The following is a 22484-nucleotide window of genomic DNA, read 5'->3' on the forward strand; positions in this document are numbered from 1 at the left end:
AAAAGGACAAAGATCTGTCCCAGATTAAAAGATACAACAACAAAAGACAGCACCCAAAAACCATTACTGACAGAACTGGCTAAACTGGAGCAAGATCTAAAGACTAGCATCGTATCAGTGATCATTTCCTGACTTTGTTAACCATGCAGCACTTTCACAAAAGTCCATGTGTTTAGGAAAGCACCACGAAAAATCGGGAAGTGAAAAAGGGGAAACAGTTGAAACATTTACATATATTTTAACTATCTGCACACACATTAAGCATACATACACACACTAAGAGAACAACACAACGAAACATGGAAAAATACTAGTATTTGGGGGAATTAGACAAAAAGATATACAAGCTTTCTATAAATATAAAACTAGGTAGGTCTAAATGATTAATTCCAAATACTCTTTCAAAAGAGTTTATATGACAGAGAAATGTTCGATTTGTCTTGAGAAGTTCCTTATCAGATAGCATGATACCCTTAAAATTTAATGGGAAATTTAAAAAAAATAGTATAAATAAATAAATGTTAAAACTAATTAATTAATTGAAAAGAGCCATATTATTAGACTTCTGTGCTGGGGTGAGGCAGAGAAGACACTTTGCAGGCATTGTTAGAAATCACCTTAACAGGCCTTCACATGATGCTCACTCTCCAAGCTGATACTGGAACACTGCAAGGCTGTGTGTTTCTGTCCTACACCTACATAATGAGCTCAGTGACTCCGGAATAGATTTCAGTTCTGCTTCTCAAGCTTCATCACATCTATTTAGCAACCGTCTTCATTTTGCAGGATGGAGCTACTTGAGTTATTTCTAATTCTGTGTCTCACTTTCCGGCTTTATGGGGGGGGGGGCGGGGTCAGACTTATTTGTGCCACATTACTAAAGCAATCCATTTCTCATTCAAAATATTCTCAAAGAGAACTTATATCCTAACTTTATTTTTGGTTTGGGAAAGTTTACATATTGATACATCTTAGAACACATAAAAATGTAACTTTCTCACAATACTGTCACTAGAAAGATTGCATATTTGACACAAGTGAAAATTGTCTAATATTCACTGAGGTTAAGAATAAAAGTAAACAAGATTTCGAGAACTATTTTACCTGGACTAAGAAAACACGGCAGCAGAAAAACAATTCTTTAAAAGAAGAACATGGTACAGATTTGCACGCTGAAAATTACAAAACACTAAAGAAATAAAATCAAAGAAGACAAAAACGTGGAAGGATTCCCCATGTTCACAAATTGTACAACTCATTCACTGTCAAAATATCTATTATACTCCAAGTGGTCTGTAGAATCAAAGCAAAGCTTTCTTTTTTTTTTTTTCATAGAAATAGAGAAAAACAATGCTCAAATTGGTATGGAGCCACAAGATACTCAAAATAGCTGAAACGAAGAATAAAGCTGGAGGCATCAGACTTCAAGGTGTTGATTTGCCTTACGGAACTATGAGAAAACACGGTGGTATTGGCCTGGGTTCAGACACACGGGTGAATCAAACAGAGGAGAAAATCCAGAAGTGAGCCAACACATACATAGTCCATTAAACCTTACCAAAGACACTAAAAAATATACAATGCTGAAAGAATAGTTTCTTACACCACACACACACACACACACACACAAGCAAAAAATATATTAAGGACTTAAATGTAAAACCTGAAACTGTAGAGCTCCCAGAAACACAGACACTAATTTTGGCAATGACTGCCTAGCGTAACACCAAAATCATGGTAAACAAAGCAGGAAAACGTCAAACTAAAGAGTCCCTGCACTGTACAGGAAATACCAACAACATTAAAAGGTGAGCTATACAATGCAAGAAAATATCCACAAGCCACGTGTCTGATAAGGAGTAAAATATCCAAGATACAGAAGGAAGCCATACAGCCCATCACAAAAATGCTATAACAACCTGATTCAAAACGGGCAAAGCACCTAAACCAACGTTTTCTTCCAAATCATCTTCAGTGAATGCAAATGAAAGCCACAGTGAGATAATCACCTCACACCTGTTTGGACAGCTTTTATCACAAGGTCCAAGGATAAGTGTTGGTGAGGCTAGGAACAAAGGGAACCCTGTAACACTGCCAATGAGAGTGTAAATTAGTACAACCTTCACCGAAGATACTGTGGAGTTTCCTCAAGAAAAATTACAACAAAACTACCGTTTAGCAGTATAAAGCCAAAGGAAACACTGTGGAGTCTTAGTATCCGTCTTTGAATGAACGACTTAAGGAAATCCTGCGTGTGCAAACGTGAGATTCCATGTGCAAACACAGAAATCACAGTCAATCTTTAAAAGGAAATTCTGTGTTCTGCAACGACATGCATAAACCTGGAGGACCTCAGGCTAAGTCATCTAACCTCAGCATGGAAAGATGAATTCTCCAGGACCATACTAATAAGCGGAACTCAAATTCTAAGAAGTAGAAAGTCAAACTGACCAGAACAGTGAAATGAGAAGACATTGGTTAACAGGTGCAGATTTAAGTTATACGGTAAAGAAGATCTGCAGGCCAGTATTGTGGCACAGTGGGTTAAGCTGCTCCCTGAACTGCCAGCATCCTGTAAGAGTGCTGGTTGGACCCAGCTGCTCCATTCTCATTTCTAATCTTTGCTGATATGTCTGGAAAATAATGGATGATGGCCCACGTGCTTGAGTCCCTGCCACCCATGTGGGACACCCAGATGGAGTTCCTGGCTCTTGGCTCCTGGCTTCAGCTTGGCCCAGCCATGCCCATTTGAAAAGTGAGCCAGCAGGTATACGGTCTCTTCCCATCACTACCACCTTTCACCTGCTTTCTATGTAACTTTTTCAGGTAAGCAAGTAAAGAAATTAAAAATCATTAAAAAAAAAAGAAAAGATGTTACGGAGATCTAAGGTATAGAATAGTTAATAATACTTCATTGTATACTTAAAATTTGCCAAGCAAGTTGGTGTCAACATACACACAATGTGAGATAATGGATACGTTTAATTAGCTTGATTGTCAGTGACATTTCCAGGTGAGACTCCACAGCAGCACCCCAGGGCCACGCTCAGGGAAAGTGGCAGAAGCAGCACCACCAGGCTGAACTTCCACCTTGCCAGGTCAGCCATGCCTTACCTGGTCTATCACCATACAGTTCGCGTACACTTCATCACCTCCATTCAGCATGTTAGAGAGATGGCCTGTGGCAAGGAATTCGGGGCGCAGCTTGGATTTTTTGAGGTCATCAAAGGAGCGATCTGGAGGGGAAATGAAAAGAGGACACGTGAAGCAGGAGGATGCTGGGTTACAGTGGGGCTTATCACTCTTAGTCAACGCATAAGGAAAAAAATCAAGAATACATATTTGAGGATGATATCTTGCCTCCTGCATGTTTTAAGAGCTATATGATTAGAATCTTCTCTTCTACATGGAAATCTTTTCAGTTTTCGAGAATGAGCCATTCATATAACGGCTCAACATAGACCAATAAATGGTTCTGGACAAATATTTTCCTACTTCAAGCCCTACTTTCCTTATCACCAGGGATCTTTTTTTTTTTTTTAAAAGATCTTTGCCTTCCATGTGCAACAGATTCAACTAATCTTCACTTCTCTTCATTAATGTTGTAGAAGCATCTTTATTCATGTTGTAGTGCTGTAATTCTCAGGTTCCAGAGACAAGCTCAGACTCAGTGACTTGTTAGTGAAACTGCCAAGCCAGGGCAGAGTTGAGGCAGTCCAGGTCTCCACTGCCTGTGCAACAATCAGTCTCACGCATTCTCTTTTATTGAAGTACAAGTGCTTGTGCTCCCTAGCACATTCCAGCTTCATCCTAAGTAAGTGAGCCTGCACACAGCAGAGACCCACACAGTCGAGACTTGACCCTCCTAACAGCCAACAGAGAGCTGAACAAAGCAAATGCAACCAGAGAGCCTTGTTCCCCATGACCGTGGGTTTTTTTCTAATCCACCAGATGATAACTTCTTAGAGTTTCCTCACCCACAAAAATGAATTTCTTATTATGCTTTCCTCATTGTGTGGTTACGAGGATTAAACAAGCCCAGGCACGTGGAGCAGTTACCTGTATTCATTGATCACTATCATTCTTGTGAATAGTGATGATTAACCCTGTTCACCGTGGACACCAATCACAGTGTTACACCAAAAAGTACGTTCTCCATATCCATCAATGACCTCAGTGGAGTCCACTCAACGCTGCAACCACAGCACATGCAATCGTCACTTTCATTACACCAAGTTTTCTTGAGTGGTTCAAAAGGGACAGTGTGGCTTCTGTTCCAAAATAAATGATACATGTGTCTCTTGCTTTTGTGATAATCCACAGGAGTGAATCAGAACACGAAAAAGACTAATAACCATCAGGAACATGTCCCATGAGCAAAACATTCTATCCTTTCATTGAAAGTCCTAGATGGTATTACAACAGCTACCAGACACATGACTTATACAAGGCAAACAGACTTTGCTTCTAAATTCTGCCATCTAAATTTACCTCTAACTTTTTATTCTTATTCCATACTTCATTTTTTAACTGAAGGGGTATATTTACAGAGAGAGAGAGAGATTTTCAATCCACTGTCTCACTCCCCAAATAACTGCAATGGCCAGAGCTGAGCTGATCCCATGCCAGGAGCCAGGAGCCTCCCCACAGCCTCCTACCTGGGTATAAGGACCCAAGGACCCAAGCCATTCTCTTCAGTTTTCCCGGTTATAGGGAGGGAGCTGGACCAGAAGCGAGGCAGCCAAGAATTGAATCAGAACCCGTATGGGATGCTACCTTTGCAGGCTGAGGACCAGCCAACTGAGTCCCTGTGCTGGCCCCTCTGTAACACATTATTTTATCGGTTAATAATACAATATGGAAAATCACAAATATTTGCCAAGTCTAGCCTTTGTTAATCACTATGCATCTGGATTTTAATTACACAAAAGAAGAGTTCCAACAGTTATACATTAATAAAATGACAAAACACTTTTCTCTGAAGAAAACACTTTGTTTTTGTCATTTTACAGAATGTTTTAAAAAAGAATCAGAAATAACTCAACATGGCCCTTAAAAGTAACCCAACTGAACTGCCCTCCCATGACATAAAATTCAGACTGATCAAACACTCAGCATTTTTGCCATTATTTTTTGGAGTTCATGCTGCTTATTAACTATTGCCAAATGAAGATTTTTATTGATGACTGAGCGAAGAACAAACAAGCTATGCTTAAAAAAAATACAACTACAAAGAGTGGATGGATTTGATTTTCAAAACATACAATGCAACGAAATAGGACTCCAAGCCACGTGATACTAGCAAGTGGTCACCTGACAGTCACACCCTTCACCACCACAGGGAACTTCATGTTCAGAATCCTGACCGCTCACTCACTTCACGATTAGCAGGACGAGGAACTAGCATGGTGTTTATCCTCACACAGGCAAAAGGCACTTGGACTCAACTTTCTCTCACACACAGATCCGCCTGGTCCTCCATTCCATGACAAGGTCTCACCCACGCAGTGCAAGAAACCAAAAGATGATTGCGTCTAGGCCCTGGTCCAAATCCGGGTCGAATCAGTTTCCAGCATAAAAGATCTAATCAGGGCTTAATAAAATGACGTTACCAAAGAAGGTGGACAATCTCGACCCTACAGTCCTGAAACCCAGAGAATTCTAAATACGAAGTTCAGAAACACGTTGGGCGCCATGACTTGTCCCGGGACTGGGATGGATCCCGTGGGGGCACCAAGAGCTGTGTTTGTACTGCAGACGTCTGCTACGACTGAGGAGGGGCGCGTCCTAGGGGCCCCCACCGCAGCTGTATCATCAAGTCCCAGCACTGCATGAAGACGGCAAAACTCCCGAGCTTCAGACACCTGACACCTGTGGCTCTCAGCTACCCACATCTGCCACTAGACACACACTGCCCCAGCTTTTGTCAGATTTCCAGCCCAAGGCACAATCTTGCCCTAAACGTCGCACTTAGATTATTACATTCTTTAGTGTTTTTATTCAGATGGCCTCATCTTTCTTCTTTTTAAACAAAATGAGTTTTTTTAAGAAATACTTTCTCTTCACTGTCCCTTGAGGGCCAATCAGAAGGAGAAGAGAGTGAGGGCACGAACACCAGGAAATGAACTTGAGACTAAATGCAGGAGCCTATCCATGTTGAGAATCAGAGGCAGGTTCTCTCAGGCACTGGAAAGCACTTGAGGTGGGTGGAGAGGTGGGGCGCCATGCTGAGACTGTCTCTTTCAATCTCCAGAGAGATCCAAGTTCAAAGGGAAATGCCCGCCTTACTACTGGATTCAACATCTTCTGTGTGACATTGGCCATGATGACCCAGATGTTGTCACCAACCTGTATTTTCCATAATGACTCCCCTAAGAAGCCTCGCTCTGCAGGGTGGCCATTGATATTACTGTACAAGAACACCACACAGCAGGGAAGAGCTAGAAATTTCTGTCTCTGCTCTGGTTCACCCACAGCCTGCCGCAGACGGGCTGGCTCACGCAGCGCCAGCAGCCAGTGCTGGAGGCTCTCTCCGGAGCACCCATAGTCTCCGCTTGCCAAATGACACCTTGCTTGAGACAACAGATGCCACAAGGGAACACCTTCCAGAAACTGTCACCAGCATGGCCCCCATGCCTGCATTCACCTCCACACGTGGTGCCACAAATGACCACCAGAGCGACACTGACCTTGAAAAGCAAGCATGTTGTCTACACTCAAGTGGCCAGTTGCTCTATTTCATTTCACCTCCTCCCCACAAAAAAAGCTACATTAACATTGCTTTAAAAAAAAAAAAGGGCTGATTCTTTTGAAAAGATTTTCCAGAAACACGGTTTTGTTACTTCTACATGTAATTTCCTCAGTGGTAAGTTAAATGAAAAAATATTGGCCTTTCAAGTTTCTTGTCAATCAGTATAAAGAAATAATTTGCTATGAGAATACAGTTCTGTCTATAAACAGTTTGTCTCAGAAAAAAAAGAGAGAGAGAGAGAGAGAGCAAGAGAGAGGAAGAAAGACAGTAAGAAAAAGATTTTAACCCATTTTGGGGAAAGCACTAATCTTTAATATTTGCTAAATCTATATTTCAAGGCCAGTATAAAAATGTCCAAAGCTGGGAAACTTAAATTAGCAAAAAGCAGTCAGTATATTGTTAAAAGTCTGGACCTTGGAACCAGACTGGCTGGGTTCTGGCTTCCACTTAACCATCAGCTGTGTGACCTTGGAGAAATTACTTACCTTCTCTGTGCCGCCATGTCCTAATCTACAAAAGTAAGGATACTAGAACATCTGCCTCATCAGACTGCCCTAAGGATGGAATGAGTTAATATTTTAAGTCATTGGGACAGAATCTATACCTATTCAGCACTAGTTAAATGTTTATTAATACATGCTTGATATTGTGTAGTGTAGTTTTCTTACTTTCAGGTAATTTTGATTTTTAAGAAACGACATATTTTGAAAACAAACCCCAGATGAGTAGAAAGCACAAAACATTTCAGTTGCTGTGCGAAGACCCTTCCAAACCGTGTGTCTTATTTCAGCCTTAGCTCACGTTCAAAAATTTTGAGGACCATCCAGGCTGTAATAATTGAAAAACATAAAAGGGGATGAAAAAACAGAGCTCACTAAACCACCCTAGGCGCTTCTCCCGGGGCCTGACACGGAAGCAGCAACAGGGAATAAAGTAGGACATTCAGAGGTGGGGTTTCCCAAGAGCACAGGGAGGGTTCAGAAATCAAGACGTCCAGACACGATCCAGTGGACGGGCCAAGGTCTCCATCTCACACGGGGTGCCCGCGGGACAAACAGTCACTCGAAGGGGATCCCCGCTCCTCCCTGGCCCAATCTGGCTGCTTTGTAACCTGATCCAGGTAGCTTAATCAGGGCTCCAACTTTCAGCCTCACTTCCTGGTCACAGTAGACACCCTAGTTAGGTGGTACAGAGAAACTGAACATGAATCTATTTTACCTGAAGAAAGAAGGGAATTGGTGCTAGTAGCAGGAGAGGGGGAGAGAGCTGTGATGCCTCCCTCGGCTCCAACGTTTGCCCAGGACACGCGGGACTTCTGCAAGCTGCCTTCCCACGAAACCCAGCTGGCGGCCAAAGGAGAATGTGGCCTACTTCAGACTACGCCCAGACAAACACAACGAACAGGCCGCTGGCCTGCTTCCCCATCTGGGTGCCAAATGCTCACCTGTCAAAGCCACCTCAGTCCAGAAATCTCTTAACCCAGTCATTCACTCATTCATTTATGTGTATTTTTTGTAAGCCTAGAACTTCCTGAGTCCAACAAAAAAAGACGTACTAGGAAGGATCGGCCATCCAAACCAGATGAGGCTTCTGGGAGAGTCCAGTTCCCAGCACAGCACTAAAGCAGTGCCCCCTCCGGCCACCCTTGACCTTCTTCCACCAGCCCTCAATCACCTCCTGTGGTCCACAGAAGCTGAGGCTCTCACCCACCTAACCGACTCTCCTTTCTGGGTCCCCATCACCCACTACTCCTGCCTTCTCCACCTGAGCAGCTGCACTCGGGAGGGTCTATCCTCACTCCCCCACCTACACACACACACAGCACACACACACAGCACCATGGGATGACTCGCAGATGTTGTTCTCCGGTCTCACCTCTCACCTGAGTCACATCTTTCTCAGCGACAGCTCCAGCAACTCACCCAGCACCCGAGCCCTGCACTCAGCTCCAAAACAGAATGTCTGCTTTTCCTGCTTTCCTTAGCGCTCCTCCCCCAGTAATGGCAGTTCTGCCTCCCCCTCCCCCCAGTCTCTCTTGCCTGTTCTTACTGTTTCACAACTCCACCGTTTCAGAAGCTAGCCCTTTTTTGTTGTTCCATGTGTCTACCTTTTCAAATGGCCACATCTGGTTTTCACAGAGAAGCATAGATTTTACCCTAAGTGTCTTCTTTTGTCTGTATACATTTGATGACTTTTTAACACTTGTTTTTATTTGTTTCTTTGAAAGGCAGAGTGACAGAGAAAGAGACAGAGATACTTATCTGCTGACTCACTCCCCAAAACAGCCATGAGAGAGCAGGGACTGGGCCACGCCAAAGGCAGGAGTCAGGAATTCTGTCCAGGACTCTCATGTGGGTGGCAAGGCCCCCAAACACTTGGGCCATCTTCTGCTGCTTTCCCAAGTGTATTAGCAGGAAGCCGGGTGGAAAAGTGGAGTAGCCGGGACTCAAACAATACAGAATGCATCACAGGCAGTTTAACCCAGTATGCTACAGCGTTGGACATAAATTTAACAACTTTCAACATTCACTTCATAGATAGACATGATCTCTATAAACCTATATCTAGGCTGTATTTCCTTGAAAACAGAGATAGTATCACTAGGCAAGGGGCTCATGACAATAATGAGAACTTGGGGAGAGGCATGTTGTCATGTACACAGCGTCATCCAGTGAAGCAGTGTTCTTAACTCTAGACCTGATTATGTGACAGCCACACAACTGTTATGCCTTTATGCAAACTAACTCCCACAAGTCAGAGAGAACGCGTAATTCCTGTCTTTCTGTGTCTGTCTGGCTTACATCACTTAGCATCCTGGTCTCCAACTGCATTTGTTTTGTTGCAAGTGGAATCCGATCCCTTCCATTGCCCTGCTCAGCCAGCCACCATCCTCTCTGCAGGCTCCTGACTGATGGACCTGCCTTCGCTCTCAGCTTCACCTGCCCCACCCATGCAAAACCCTCCAATGGTTTCCCTTCTTCCTCTGAGGAAACACCAGTGCCTCACATAGCCTGCGCCTGGCCTGCCCACAATTTCACACCAGCCGCCCAGGTCTTCCTGCCACTCTGCCCCTGGCCATTTGCACTTGCTGTTTTCCCCTGCCGGCCCTGCTCCTCCCGAGTGCACAGAGGCTTTCCTCCCTCGCTTTCTGAAGTGTTTGGAGGATCTCTTTGGATCTCAGGACTTGGGCTACAACCATACTGATATATTAAAAAGACACTGGGAGCCAAGGATCAGGAGTCTAAGGCAAAAAGTTTATTGCCAGCTTGCCTTATACCCATTCTTCCCAGGTCTCTAAACAACCTTCAAGAGCAGACAATTCTGGAATTATTGTTCACTGGTTATCCTGCCAAGGAGGTGCTCCCTGGCCATTGCCTATAGAACAGCCATTCTCAGGCCCTGCTTTTCCTGGCCTGCACACCAGCAACCCTCAGACATCCTAGGATGCATTTGCTATCAGCCAGCGTGTTTGCTCCAGAACAGCAACGCCGAATGCCTTGGCACTGCATTCCCAGCGCCCAGAATCGTGCCAGGCCTACAGCGGTTAGTTTGGAAAAACACTCCCTGAAGCCCCGAGTTCCCCTTGCTAAGCACAGAATTCAGGCACCCGCTGCAGCCCGAACACTCTCCCAGGCCAGCTACAACATCTCCGACTCTGCAGGTGCACTGCACTTAGCCTGGCTGCTCTTGCTCCCGTTTCAGGCTGTGCTGCAAATGGCACCATCACTCCTTCATTTTCTCTTGCTTCTTGTCAACAATTCTTTGAAGCCATATTATTCATTTTCCATTGCTGCTATTTCAGTCACTTCACAAGGCCACACAACCAGTGAATGGTAGCTCTGCACAGGCATTCTGTTAGTAGCTCCAACAACTTTATCTGCTCTCAGGGACTACTGAGTATCCTATTATGAATGGGAGAACATGGTGATTTTTCCCATTGAAGATTCACATTTCCATGAGTAATTACTGTGTTACCGTGTGGCTTCTATCTGGGGACATTTGATGAATTCCTGGCCCTCTGTTTACCCCTGGTGACCCACTGGCATCACAGGACACCGTGTGGCTTCCCAGAAAACAATGAACACATGAATTCACTTTGTTTGACCACACAGCAACAGTCAAGGCACTTGAGAGAAAAGACTAGAAAGATAAATTGAAATGTCAATTGTAAGGAATAGGGTGAAGGTAGTTTTGATTTTTAATACTGTCGTCTGTAATTATGAGAATTTTCACAATAACTATCTTTCATAGTTAACATAAGAGAAAAGTAAGTCTTCTTTTAAAAATGTGTCTCCTTTGTGAAAGAACAACTGTGTCATTTCAAATATCAGTAGGTTTCCAGCTTCAAATGATAGGAAGGATATTGAAAAAGTTCAGAGGGAATGCAAATGATGAACAAACTATGCATGGGGTTGACAAAAAAAAAATCTGCCAAAATTAGCTTTCTATTTAGTTCCACTTTGCATAAACTTTTTGAAGTCTTTTTAATGTATATTGTAAACATATTAACTGACAATGTTTCCCTAAAGGTACATGGTATTTTTTAAGCATTTGTCAATTCTGCCAACCTTAACTCTAGAGGATATTATTTAATCTTCACTGGCTCAGTTCACCTGCACAGGTTATGAAGTGACTGGGCCAGGAAACAAGAATGCTGCTGGCAGAGACCACTGCCCGGTCCTTTTCCCACTGTTCCAAATTCAGAGGGATGGTTGCTAAGTTCTGGAATGGGCAGAAAACAGTCGTCATGAACCATCTTACTGAGATCCAGCAGAAAGGAGAAACTGCCCCGGCCACACTGTGCAAGTGAACTATCTCATGACTCCTTCCCCACCCCTCCTACACAGCTCTCTTGGGGACTGCCTGGTTAGTATTAGAATCTGCCTTGACGCTCTCTCAACCAACCTCTTCTGCACTGGACCTGGAATTCCAGAGAAGATGCAAGCACTCTCTAAAACCACGCTGAGCTCAGCAATGTCTGATGGGTCACCAGCAAGCTAGTTACTCTGCAGACTGGGGTCGGTGCTGGGATGAGTCTACAAGAGCGCCAGCAATCTCTCTCCACTCAATGAGAGAGGCTCCAGAGAGCGAGGGACCAATGAGAGAGGGACCCAATCACCCAAGTCACCCCTGGGACTTCCCTCACTTCCCATGACTGCACAACAAGCCAGGGGAAGAGGCACAGCCTCCCAGCTCAGTGCTGCTCCCAGCCAGGGACCCAGCTGAGGGCAGAAGCCCATGGGTTCAGAGGCGTTGGGCTATTTCTCTGCCTTCTCCCTTGGAAGAGCACGTTGAAGCCCCTTCTATGGGACAAGCACAGTTGCTGCTTTAAAATCATACCCTAGAGAGGTCCTATTCTGCTATTTTGAGAAAAACCTAACAAAAATATTTAGGAGGGAAAAATAAGTCTTTCCCTCCCACTGCACAAGAGGCACAGGAGGGAGTGGAGCAGAGAGTCCTTAGAGAACAATTTCCCCCTAAAATCTTTCTGAGTTCTCATTCCTAATTGTAGCACCACAAAGTAGCCTTTAGAGCACAAATGTTTACGCTTGAACAAGGACTCTCAAGTGCGTAAATAATTTCTTTCGGCCTTTGCTTCCCTTAAGCGTTCAAGTAGCTATTCAGTCGTGTGTGACGCGTGGAGCTTGGTGTGGTTAGATTTAATCAACAATTCCTTCCCTTCCCTTCATGATGCAATTCTCTGAGGGCCAGAGCAAAGTGGTCTACAGAAAGAAAAAAAAAAAGCCGGCAACCCAAGGGGCCTCCTTCACAGGGGATTCGACAAATAACCCAAATCCTGCATAATCTCACAAACAGACATCATTTTAAAAGTTGCAAGGAAGTCCAACCTTCCCGTCTCCATTTCTTCAGGCACAAGTATCTTTGTCCCTCTACATATCCCGAAAGGTAATTGGGATCTTCTTTAGACTGTGTCAGAAAAACAAGATGGAAATGCAAACTCTTTGACTTGTTTTGTCTGTGTTCTCAAGAACATTTTGAATGAATAAATGAATGACGAAAGCAAAGGAGTGCCTGTCAGTCCTTTTGAGTTCTCCTGGATTTCTTCTGGCAGAGAAGCTGCATCTAGTTCCATTATCCCAAGACATTTGGGCTGCCTCTCTTTGAGTAATCATGAAAGGAAGCTGGGTACAGAGTTAACTAAAATTTACAACCAGGACTTTGTATGTTCAGAGACACAGGGGATCAAAGCAGTAGGACAAGAGGCTTTCTGGAGGTAGGAGATGGGTGGGAAGCCACTTTGAAGGTGAACAGGCCTTCCCCGCTTCAGTCTTGTACCTGAAGGAGACCACCCCCCCCAGGATGCCCCAATCTCTTAGGCAGCCAACCACAGCAAACACTTGGTGGGAGAGCAAGGCCAGGTGGCAGAGCCAAGTCTTGGCCTGGATTGTTCTTGGTTGCCCCGAGTAGGGAATGGGACCCTCAAGATTCCAAAGGCTCTAGGTAGGTGGAGCTGTGAGAGGCTGATCTGAACATGCATGGCCCACATAAGAACTTCCCTGATGCAAAGGACAAGCTTCCAGGGCAGATGTTTCTGAAACCAGCATCTGAGCTAGCAGCCTGAGGCAGAGGTCCCAAGGTTTCTGCACCACCCCACCCCAGTGCCAAGAGGGAGGCCTTGGCAGGGTGGGGCCAGAGAAGGGTCAGGTCCTGACCAATAAGCAGGGGTAGAATCCCAGCCGCAGCTGCTTTACAGATGTTTGAACAGCTAGTCACAAAGCAGCTAGGCCTCAGGGAAGAGAGGTGAGTCAGCCCACTGCAGGAGCCAGGAGGTCCCAGAGGCTGCCTGCATTCAAGGATCAGGCCTTCCCCATGCCCCATACCCTCTTCTTTCACCAGGAAATCGCATTCAGTAGCAGCTTGGCAAAAAAAAAGTGGAGTGGGGGCAGGAAAGAGGTGAGGTTCAGAAATCTGAGACCTTGCAAAGATGACTGTTCACTTACTGTATGAGACCAAGTTTTCTGTATCAGGCTAAAATAACCCCTGCTCCATTGCCTACCGGTAAGCAAAAGATCCAAGTCACCGCAGGAGAAAACAGTGTTTGGATGTTGTTTGGGCTAATTAATATTTACTCCTGGTTTCTGTGAGCCAGACCCTGGAGAGGTCAGCCAGTCCCCATCTTCAAGGATGTGACTTGGGGGACAGAAGTTAAATAACAGCTGCAATCAGCAATGAGAGGACTATTACAAAAACATACCCAAGGCGAAGTGGCACCAATGGCAGAGCCACTGTCTGAGGGAATTGGGGTAAGGTCTCCTGGGATAGGACCCACCAGCTGCCCCTGGAAGGGTGAGCTTCAGATTTCTACTTGGAAGTAGTGGCAATATTCACCTGGATTTTCCAAAGCCAAAAATGAACAGGAAGGAAGGAAATTTACTAAAGCCATGTAAGTTCACAGAACTGGAAGAATTTTACATCCAAGTCTTAAGAAGTATGAATCTTCTCAGCTACAGGAGCCTACGAGACAAGAAGAAGGACCCAGAACCTCATGGGACACTATGATTCATTTCTTCCAGTTAATGGCCTCCAGCCAACTCTTCCAATATTTCCATCCAAGCAGCAAGACTTTCCTCCAAGCTCCAATTTGAAAAATCCCAAAGAAGGATTTTCATTGGTCACATGAACCAGTCACTGTGGCCAGGCAAGCGCTGTGATGGACCCATCTTGGTGAGATGTTGATCTCACGGTACCCAGGAAGGCACAGGCACATGAGGAGTTCCTCATTTGGAGGAACCACCTTCTGGGGACTCTGAGTGCTGTTCAGGCAAAGGAAGGAGGCTGATAAGCAGACAAAAGGAACCAGGCAGGCCAATGCAACACTCGGCACCAATCCATCTTCCTGCACTCCATGAAGCAAGGCTCTCCCCCATCACACTGGTGCACTCTAGGTCTGTGTGTGTCTAGCCACGTGCTTAGCAGGGCCATCTACATGTTAAAGCCCACCATCAGCTCACCACACACCACTAGAACAACCTCTTCTCCATGGGCCACCATCTCACACCGCCCTCTTCACCTTGAACTTCCACAATAATCTGTCCCTGTCTCTCCTGTGGAAATCAGTCACATTCCGCTTTACTTAATCAATGTACTTGAACAAACAGTTATCCCTCCTCCAAGCCAGAAGCTGTGAGTAGCAATTCCCTGGAGACGAGGACAATAAGTTGGTATACCCCTTCCCATTACAGAGATTCATGTGAAAGACACCTTTCCCAGGAATTCAAACTAGCCAAAAACGGAGAAAAAAAAAATCACTTTCCAAAAATGTGGCCATTTGTTGAACTAAGGGAGAGTGTGCAGCTCTGTTTCCTGGCACATGGCATGCTGTCTATTCATAAGAGCAGACCTGTAGGCACAGCCTTGGACTGTCTGTGCTGTAGGGCATCTTCGCGGAGAGCTGAAGAAGCATCTTGGTGGGTCATGTCAGCATTAGGAACAAGATTTCGGTGGCATCATTTTCTACTGGAACCCAAGCATCCTCGCAGGCAACTCTGAGCTAAGCATACGCACACGCCCTAAATATACTTCTATTCAAAGCAACTTCATCAAAGGAAGGGAAAAGCTAAAGGAGCAGAGAAATCCATGAGAGAGAAAAGTAACAGGCCTTTAAAATTTAGCATTTCAACCTTGGAAATGTCATGAGCCTAAACTCTCCCTATGTCAAGGACTGTTTTTGCAGCTCAGTATCTGCTCTCTGAATATTGAGTGAGCCATTACAGCAGCCTCACACAGACACACTCAATGCACCTGCCTCTGGCACAAACCCGTGAACCTCCCAGGACAAAGCAGAAGTACTCTTAACCCAATTCTCAATTCTGGCCTCTTCTTCTCCCAAGTCAACTGGTAACCAGCGCTCCGGGCACCTGACCGTTCAGCCCAGCCCCATGTGTGTAATGCGTGTGAGTGCATCAGTATGCCAAAGAGGTATCAGAACTCGACAGTGTTGCCATCTTGCTCATCCAGAGTCTCCCCTGTCGCCTCTCTTCTTAGTCACTAACTCACAGAGGAAATGGAGACAATGCCCACAGCACCCTCATGTCCCAAGGCTGCTATCCAAGTTCACCATCTCTTACTCTCCTAGGAGGCACTATGGCCTAATGGGAAGAGTGAAGCCTTGCAAGTGCAGTGTCCTGATTCCAGAGATGGCTCTGGCACAGGCTCTGCCTCCTCTGATCTGGAGAAACTCACGTGTCTTCTGTGAGGCCTCCAAGTCCCCAGCTAACAAATGAACATGGCAATTGGCATCTAACACACAAACAACAAGTTGTTGTTGTTATTGTTACAAGATTACACATGCGAAAAACACTTGACTCGTATGCCATTCTCCCATTCATCCCGCTTCCCTGTTCTACCACAGTTACTGGTGCCTGAGTTCACTGTTGTGGCCTTGAAAACAAGTTCAAGACAGTGTAAGCCTCAGTGTCTTCACCTATAAAACAGAGATAATATCTGTCCTGCAGAGTTATTTTGAGACTCAGACAGCATTAACGTAAAGCACTCGCCATAGCCTGCTAAGCAGTAGTGATTAAGATTAATAGGGTGTCACATCAATCTTAGTTGAAAACAATCACCTGTCCACATTCTCCGAGGCTGTCAAGGTTTCTGTTATACAGTATCTCCTTTGGTAAGGACAGACTGGCCCTGCATCAGGAAAACAAAAAGGCGGGGTGGGGAGGAGCCAAGCACTTGAGCTGGTGTTGCTGGGGAAGCACACGTTTCAAGCATAGAAGGGAACCATTGCCATTGCGTGAAGTACACGGAAGTTACAAAGAAAAAGATCCTTCCGTATCCCCTAAGGTATGCATTTTAAACAGTGAAGAAGAACTGTAGGGAAAGCCCAATTTATGCCTCACATCTCTGCATTCTTACATCTCTGATAAGTAAACAGCAAATGTCTTAGTTGAATCTCCTTTTGAATCTCCTACGGAAACCAACGGGAGAAAAGCTCTGAGCATTCCTAGAGCCCCTGAAGTGGAACAGTGGTGGACTGAGGACCACTCCAATCATTAACCACTGGGCTCCCAGGACAGCCTGCCCACAGGGCGCTCACGAAAAGACACAGAAGCAATCTTTAAGAACCCCCAGAAGTACTCTAGGGGCAGCTTGCTTTCACCACTTCCCATCACAGCCTCCTCCAGACACTGGTCGAGTCCGAAGGCACCCCTTGTAACTTAACATTCTCTTGTCTTCTGAAGGCTCAGAAGAGAAAAACGGCAGTGGCTATGCTTCGTGGGTAAAATATGGCATGGCTGGGTTCTGACATGCTCCTCGCCAAATGCTCGCACTCAGGGTTTGCTTCCCCACTAACGCGTGTTGGAAAGAAATGAAAACAACCACAGGAGGACACTGCAAAGCAAACCTGAACACGGAGGCTGAGGACAGGGAAGGAACACCAGAGGGTCAAGGCGAGGATCGTCCTGACAGATGCAAGAGAGGTTTGCTAAGAAGCCAGAAATTCCAGGTGCTGAAAGCCTCCTTCGCGACTCCCCGGGACACTGGAAACTACACCTGAGAATGCCTGGTGATGGGAAGCAGCAGTCCCAGGCACCTTGGTTTCAGAGAATGACTGGAATGCACACCTCACCCACTCCAACTAGGGAAAGCACAGACCTTCCCAAAGTGCTCATCAGTGTGAAAAATTATGTTGTTGTTTCTACCACTGGAACGCCTGGATCCTGAAGACAAAGGGTCGAGTCCCAATGCTTGGGTCCTTGTAAGCAGGGCCAGCCTCATTCAGGGTCACAACTTCACCCTACTCCACAGCAGTGTCTGACACTACAGAAACACCTGCTGAGCACATGGAAAAATTCCCACTACTTCATCTCTTGCGCCCCCACTGCCCTCCTCTACACTTGGGGTAGCAGAACCAGGTTATCTCCCGGAGTCCACGGTTTGGAGACTCCATCCACATGACATAATGACACGTCCAGCTTTATTCCTCACAACAACACCATCATCATTAACCAAAAAATAAGCGTTCGACACAGTCTAACCACCCCAACTCTCTGTTACCAACCTGGTCCTCACTCATCTTTTGTTTATCAGCAGCAAATAGTTAATCATTTTCATATCCTGGGTACTTGCTTTCACTTGAATTGGGTTTAATTTATACATAGCTATGTTATGACTTTCTGCTAGAGCTCAAGCTGGCTGTGCTCCAGCTTTGAATTTAAAGCGAGAGTGTGGTTAATATGTTCCCTACAACGGCACTGGACTCCAAGCCTGTCAATGGCCTCCTGATCATGAATCCCCTGGCCCTCCAAGTCGCAGAGGCCCCAGGAACACGGGCATCCAGGCCATCAAGCAGAGACTAGAAGACAGAAACAGACAGCAGATGCCTCCTGCCTACAACTGCATGGAGGTTTCCAAGTCACACAGAGCATCCCCTGGCCTGAGGACTCTCAAGGTACCAAGACCACTCAAGACTCCAACTCTTACCAAAGGGCTACACACTTGGCATAGCTGCTCTCTCACTCTTTGAACGGCTTTCAGTTTTACAGAAAGGCTAAGAGGCACAGCACAGGACAACACTAACATAAACATAGAAATACTACTGTTAACACTCACTCCACTTTCCATCTGTAAACAGACACCTGCTCTTAAAGCACAAAGTGTGCTCCCTTATACGTGGATTGTTCTCTTAGCCCATTTATTGATAACTTTCGTACAGCATGACCCTTACCTATGTGACTCTATCCCTGAGACATACACAGGCTTTGGGGTTAAAACCGTGATTGTATACATTCCTTTCTTATAACATCCAGAAACTTAATGAAATAGAAAAAAAAAGCCATTTTGTTGTTATAAGAAAATTATGTTTTAAATGTAGTAACAAGAAAAAATAGTATACTGAACACAAGCTAATAAAGTCCCCAGTAGCAATTTCAGCTGAGCAGCACACCAAACAAGTGCATGCTGAGGCTTCTGGCTGGCTGGCTGGCCAACTCATCTTATTCCCCTGCAACTGGCCTGTAACACAGCTAAAAAGCAAGCAAGAAACAAGCACTTCTATTTAATATGAAAAGGAAGGAAAAAGACCCTTGAAGCTAGGATGTATTCTAGTCTAGGGGAAGTGCAGGTCACACCGAAAGTGCGTGGACTGTCCCCAAAAGGCCACACGGCAGGTACAATGCAGAAATCCACCTGTACTACCAGCAAGTTAGCCCATGGACTTGAGCCTTTCCTCCATGAATCAGACAAGTGCTCAGATGTCCCTGCAGGAGGAAAGAGGCCAGAAGGACTCCTTTCTTGCTTTTCTAATCCTCAGATGGCAAAAATGGCCACCTGCTAAGCTCAACCAAGGATAAAATAGCAGCGACACAGGGCACCACCATTGTGCCCTCACATACCAGCTTCTCACTGGTGTCCAAGGCTTGACCACAATAGAGGGGGCCTGACCACAATAAGAGGGGACTTCAGCTAAGAGGCATCACAGCAAGCCCACCACGGTTCTAACCATGCTACAAAGCAATGGATAGTCTTCCTCTGACTCTTAACAATTGCTATGCTTGACCATTATTTCCCATGAGCTTTATAATATAGGACTTTATTCCTTGAAGGTACAAAGGCCTTCTATCTTAATGAACATTTAAAAACCCCTTCCTTCTAACATCTATAAGTCAGCAAAATAGAATATCTATGTACACATGATTCCTTTTCATTAACATACCCTTGCAAATGAAAACAAAAGAAGCAGAAAGCCAGTATCAAACATAGACGCCATTCGCTGTACATCCCAGAAGGACTAGAAATGTTGAAATCAACAAGACTCCTCATCGTCAAGGTAACTCCAAAGTAGCTCTGATTAAGTGAATCCAAAACACTGACCTTGAACTAAACACATTTTTTTTTAACAGAGTCCCGAACACCAAGGAGAATATAAAGTAAAAGCAACAGAAGAGGAAAGAAGTTTTCCCCGGAAGTCTACCTTCAAAACATTTCTACAGCAAGAGTTTTCTGAAGACATGTGTCAGCATGCGCTGTATCCCAAAACAGACTGGCAAAGAAACAAGCGTGAGAAAGGCAAGAATATGAAGATGCCCTGTTTGGCTCCAGGGGAGAAGACCAGACCATCGCAATCTACCTTGTTTGGATGCCCTCCGGCGAATCTTCATTTTAGGAAAGGAAGGCCAGGAGTAGTTAAAAGGTGAGTCGGAGTCAGAATCCATCCTCTGTTTTAATGGAATGGACAGATTACACAGTACACACTCAGGAAGCACTCGGCGGAGCCAGGAGGCAAGCCTCCCGCGTGATGTAAAAGGAAGGAATGAGACTGCATGAAATAGCTCCCCAACACCGGGGAGGGAGAGGCAAGCCCTGCGTTGCTGGCTCCGGGCGTTCAGGCATGTAGACCGACCAGGAGGCTGTAAATATTAAAGCCAAACCAGGGAAGGAAAGGGAGGGGGGAGGATGAGGGGGAGCCAAGCACCTCTCAGATCCATCGCAGTCCAGTTATTCAAAAGGTCACCAGGAGCAAATGAATCATTAACTCCCCTCGTCTTGTTGCTGGAAATGGAAATGAAGAAGGAAAGTAACTGGGAATTGACAGGGAGCTGCCTGGCATCCAAGAAAAACCTCCCAGGGCAGGCGCTTGCTTTGCGGAGGGACTGGAGGATGGCTCTGCACCAAAACCACCCTGTGCGCAGGGAGATCAAGGTTGAGGTTTATGTGTGTGGACAGCCAGGGAGCTTGATCCACGGGCGAATGCAGGCTGGCGCACCCAGGGCAGGGCTCTTTCCAGGGCAGGCTATTCTTCAGTTTGAACAGCTTTGTAGCTCCAGGAGCTTAACAGCTCTGATAATTCACTGAATAGCCAGTCTCCCCATCCTTTCTGTCCTAAAGTGGTTGGAAGTTTCAACTTTCACGCAGACTTGCACTCGTTTCATGGGATCTATGCAAAGGCATCTACTGCCGTTCAGCAAAACTGGCGCATTTTTCCTAAACTGTCACCGAGTTTGGCCATCGAGCCTGAGGATTTAGGTGCCTTTATAACTCTGGTATAAACTTGCTGGCCACCTCAATAGAGCTAGTGACTAATTTACCACAAACCAGCCGTTCTTGCACAGTCTCCCTAAACAATTCTGCAGTAATTAGCATTCAGGAGAAACCCATTACTGCCTGCCCATAAATCATGGCACTGCTCAGACTTCTCCCCTGCTTCTCCAGGCACACAGATGGGCTCAAAAACAGCAAGCAGAGGCTGGGGGGAAGGAAGGGACTCTAGATCAAGTCTTGTCGGGAAGGCTCTTGGAAACATTTCTTGGAGTAGGAATAACAGTGAGAAGTGTCGTGTTTTCTTTTGCTTGGTCAGTCGATGCCGAAATAAACCAAAAGACTTGGCAAACAATATGAGGGTGCATTGAATCTGCAAAGGTGGAACGTGACAAGGATGCATCTTAATTAGTATTCTTCAATCATTTTCCAAGTTGTTGGCAGTACCATGCCAGGCTATTGAAGAAAACAGCTGCCCAGCCTTGTCTGTAACAGCTAAACCCACCTGAGGGGGCAGACGCTGACTGGCACACACATGACAGCAAAAAGAGGACATATCCATTACGCTCCAAATCAAATCAAAATCACTATTGTATAAATCCCCATTGTGTTTTTACATGGATTTGCTCCATAAACATACAACTGGGACAAAATACAGCTAGAGTTGCAAGCACTGCAACTGCAGGAAAAGAACTTTGAATATTATTTTCCAGTCCATCGCATTTTATTGAGGAATAAATGCAATTTTTTTTCTTAATCAGCAGAATACAATTATAAAGAAAAATGACTCTCAACCCAGAGACCTGGGGAGGGAGTTTAAGTTCATAGAGAACTTTAATTTTTAAAACATACACAGAATCACCTGGGTGAGCATTTACTTTCAGTCCGTTTTAGAGCTCAGCGTCATGTCTGCGACACGGCACACCTTTGCTAATGATTGTCAGCTACAGCGGCTTCTGGGAAACATTCATAGGCAGAAAAAGCTCTCACTCACGCTTGAAGCACAAGTCATGTTTCTTAAAAACGCCTTCCAGAGTATCCTGTCTAAAACTTCAAGCAAATCAGTCCAGTAAATTGTGAGAGCTTCTTCTACTGTCTGGGCACGGAAGCCCACCAGAATCTTAACTGCCCTGATGATCCATCCAAAGCATCAACCACTAGGTACTCAGTTCATGAAATGAAAGCAAACCTAAACCCCATAAGCACAGGTACCCTGCAATCACACCTGCTCCCTGTGAGCCCGCTGGCAAGGGGATTCTTTGCCAAGTGCCTGTTCCTTGAAGTGTTGTAACACAAGAAATGAGGAAGAACTTTCCATAGCACAAACGTTATACATGCCATTTCCAGAATGTATTATTTGTCTCATGTTGGATAAAGCAGTTGTCGTTTTCTCAAGATATGACACTTGTTTAAAATTTTATAATCTAATAACTTAAAATAAAAGACAAAAGATCTTTAGGGCCAGAACCTATGGAATTTACATATTAATTAAGCTGGTTTATTTGGGGTTGAGGAGTTTAGGATGGAGACAGAAGAATTTCCCCTCTCTCAGTTGCATTTCACAAATTCAGTTTATGTGTAAGATGAAAGGAGAAGGCAATGTGGAATGTGACGGGCACAGTTAGTGCTAATGCGAAACAGCAGCATCTCTGGGACACGACGACACCAGTGTAAACACGAATTCACCTGTACTGGCCCACGTTGGGCATCTCCAAGTCCAATCAAC

General features: G+C 45.1%; 1 protein-coding gene across 1 annotated transcript in view; it reads right to left on the minus strand.

The window, feature by feature from the left end:
• ARHGEF28 (Rho guanine nucleotide exchange factor 28) overlaps positions 1-19935 on the minus strand; it is a 112172-nt gene extending 92237 nt beyond the window's left edge. Inside the window, 2 exon segments of the mRNA XM_040985911.1 lie at positions 3115-3236; positions 19851-19935. Of these exon segments, the coding sequence (XP_040841845.1) occupies positions 3115-3236; positions 19851-19935 (207 nt within the window).
• Positions 19936-22484: the final 2549 nt, after the last annotated feature.

Source organism: Ochotona curzoniae, unplaced genomic scaffold (genome assembly GCF_017591425.1).
Source record: "Ochotona curzoniae isolate NIBS_2020 unplaced genomic scaffold, NIBS_Ocur_1.0 contig_4501, whole genome shotgun sequence".
Lineage (NCBI taxonomy): Eukaryota > Metazoa > Chordata > Mammalia > Lagomorpha > Ochotonidae > Ochotona > Ochotona curzoniae.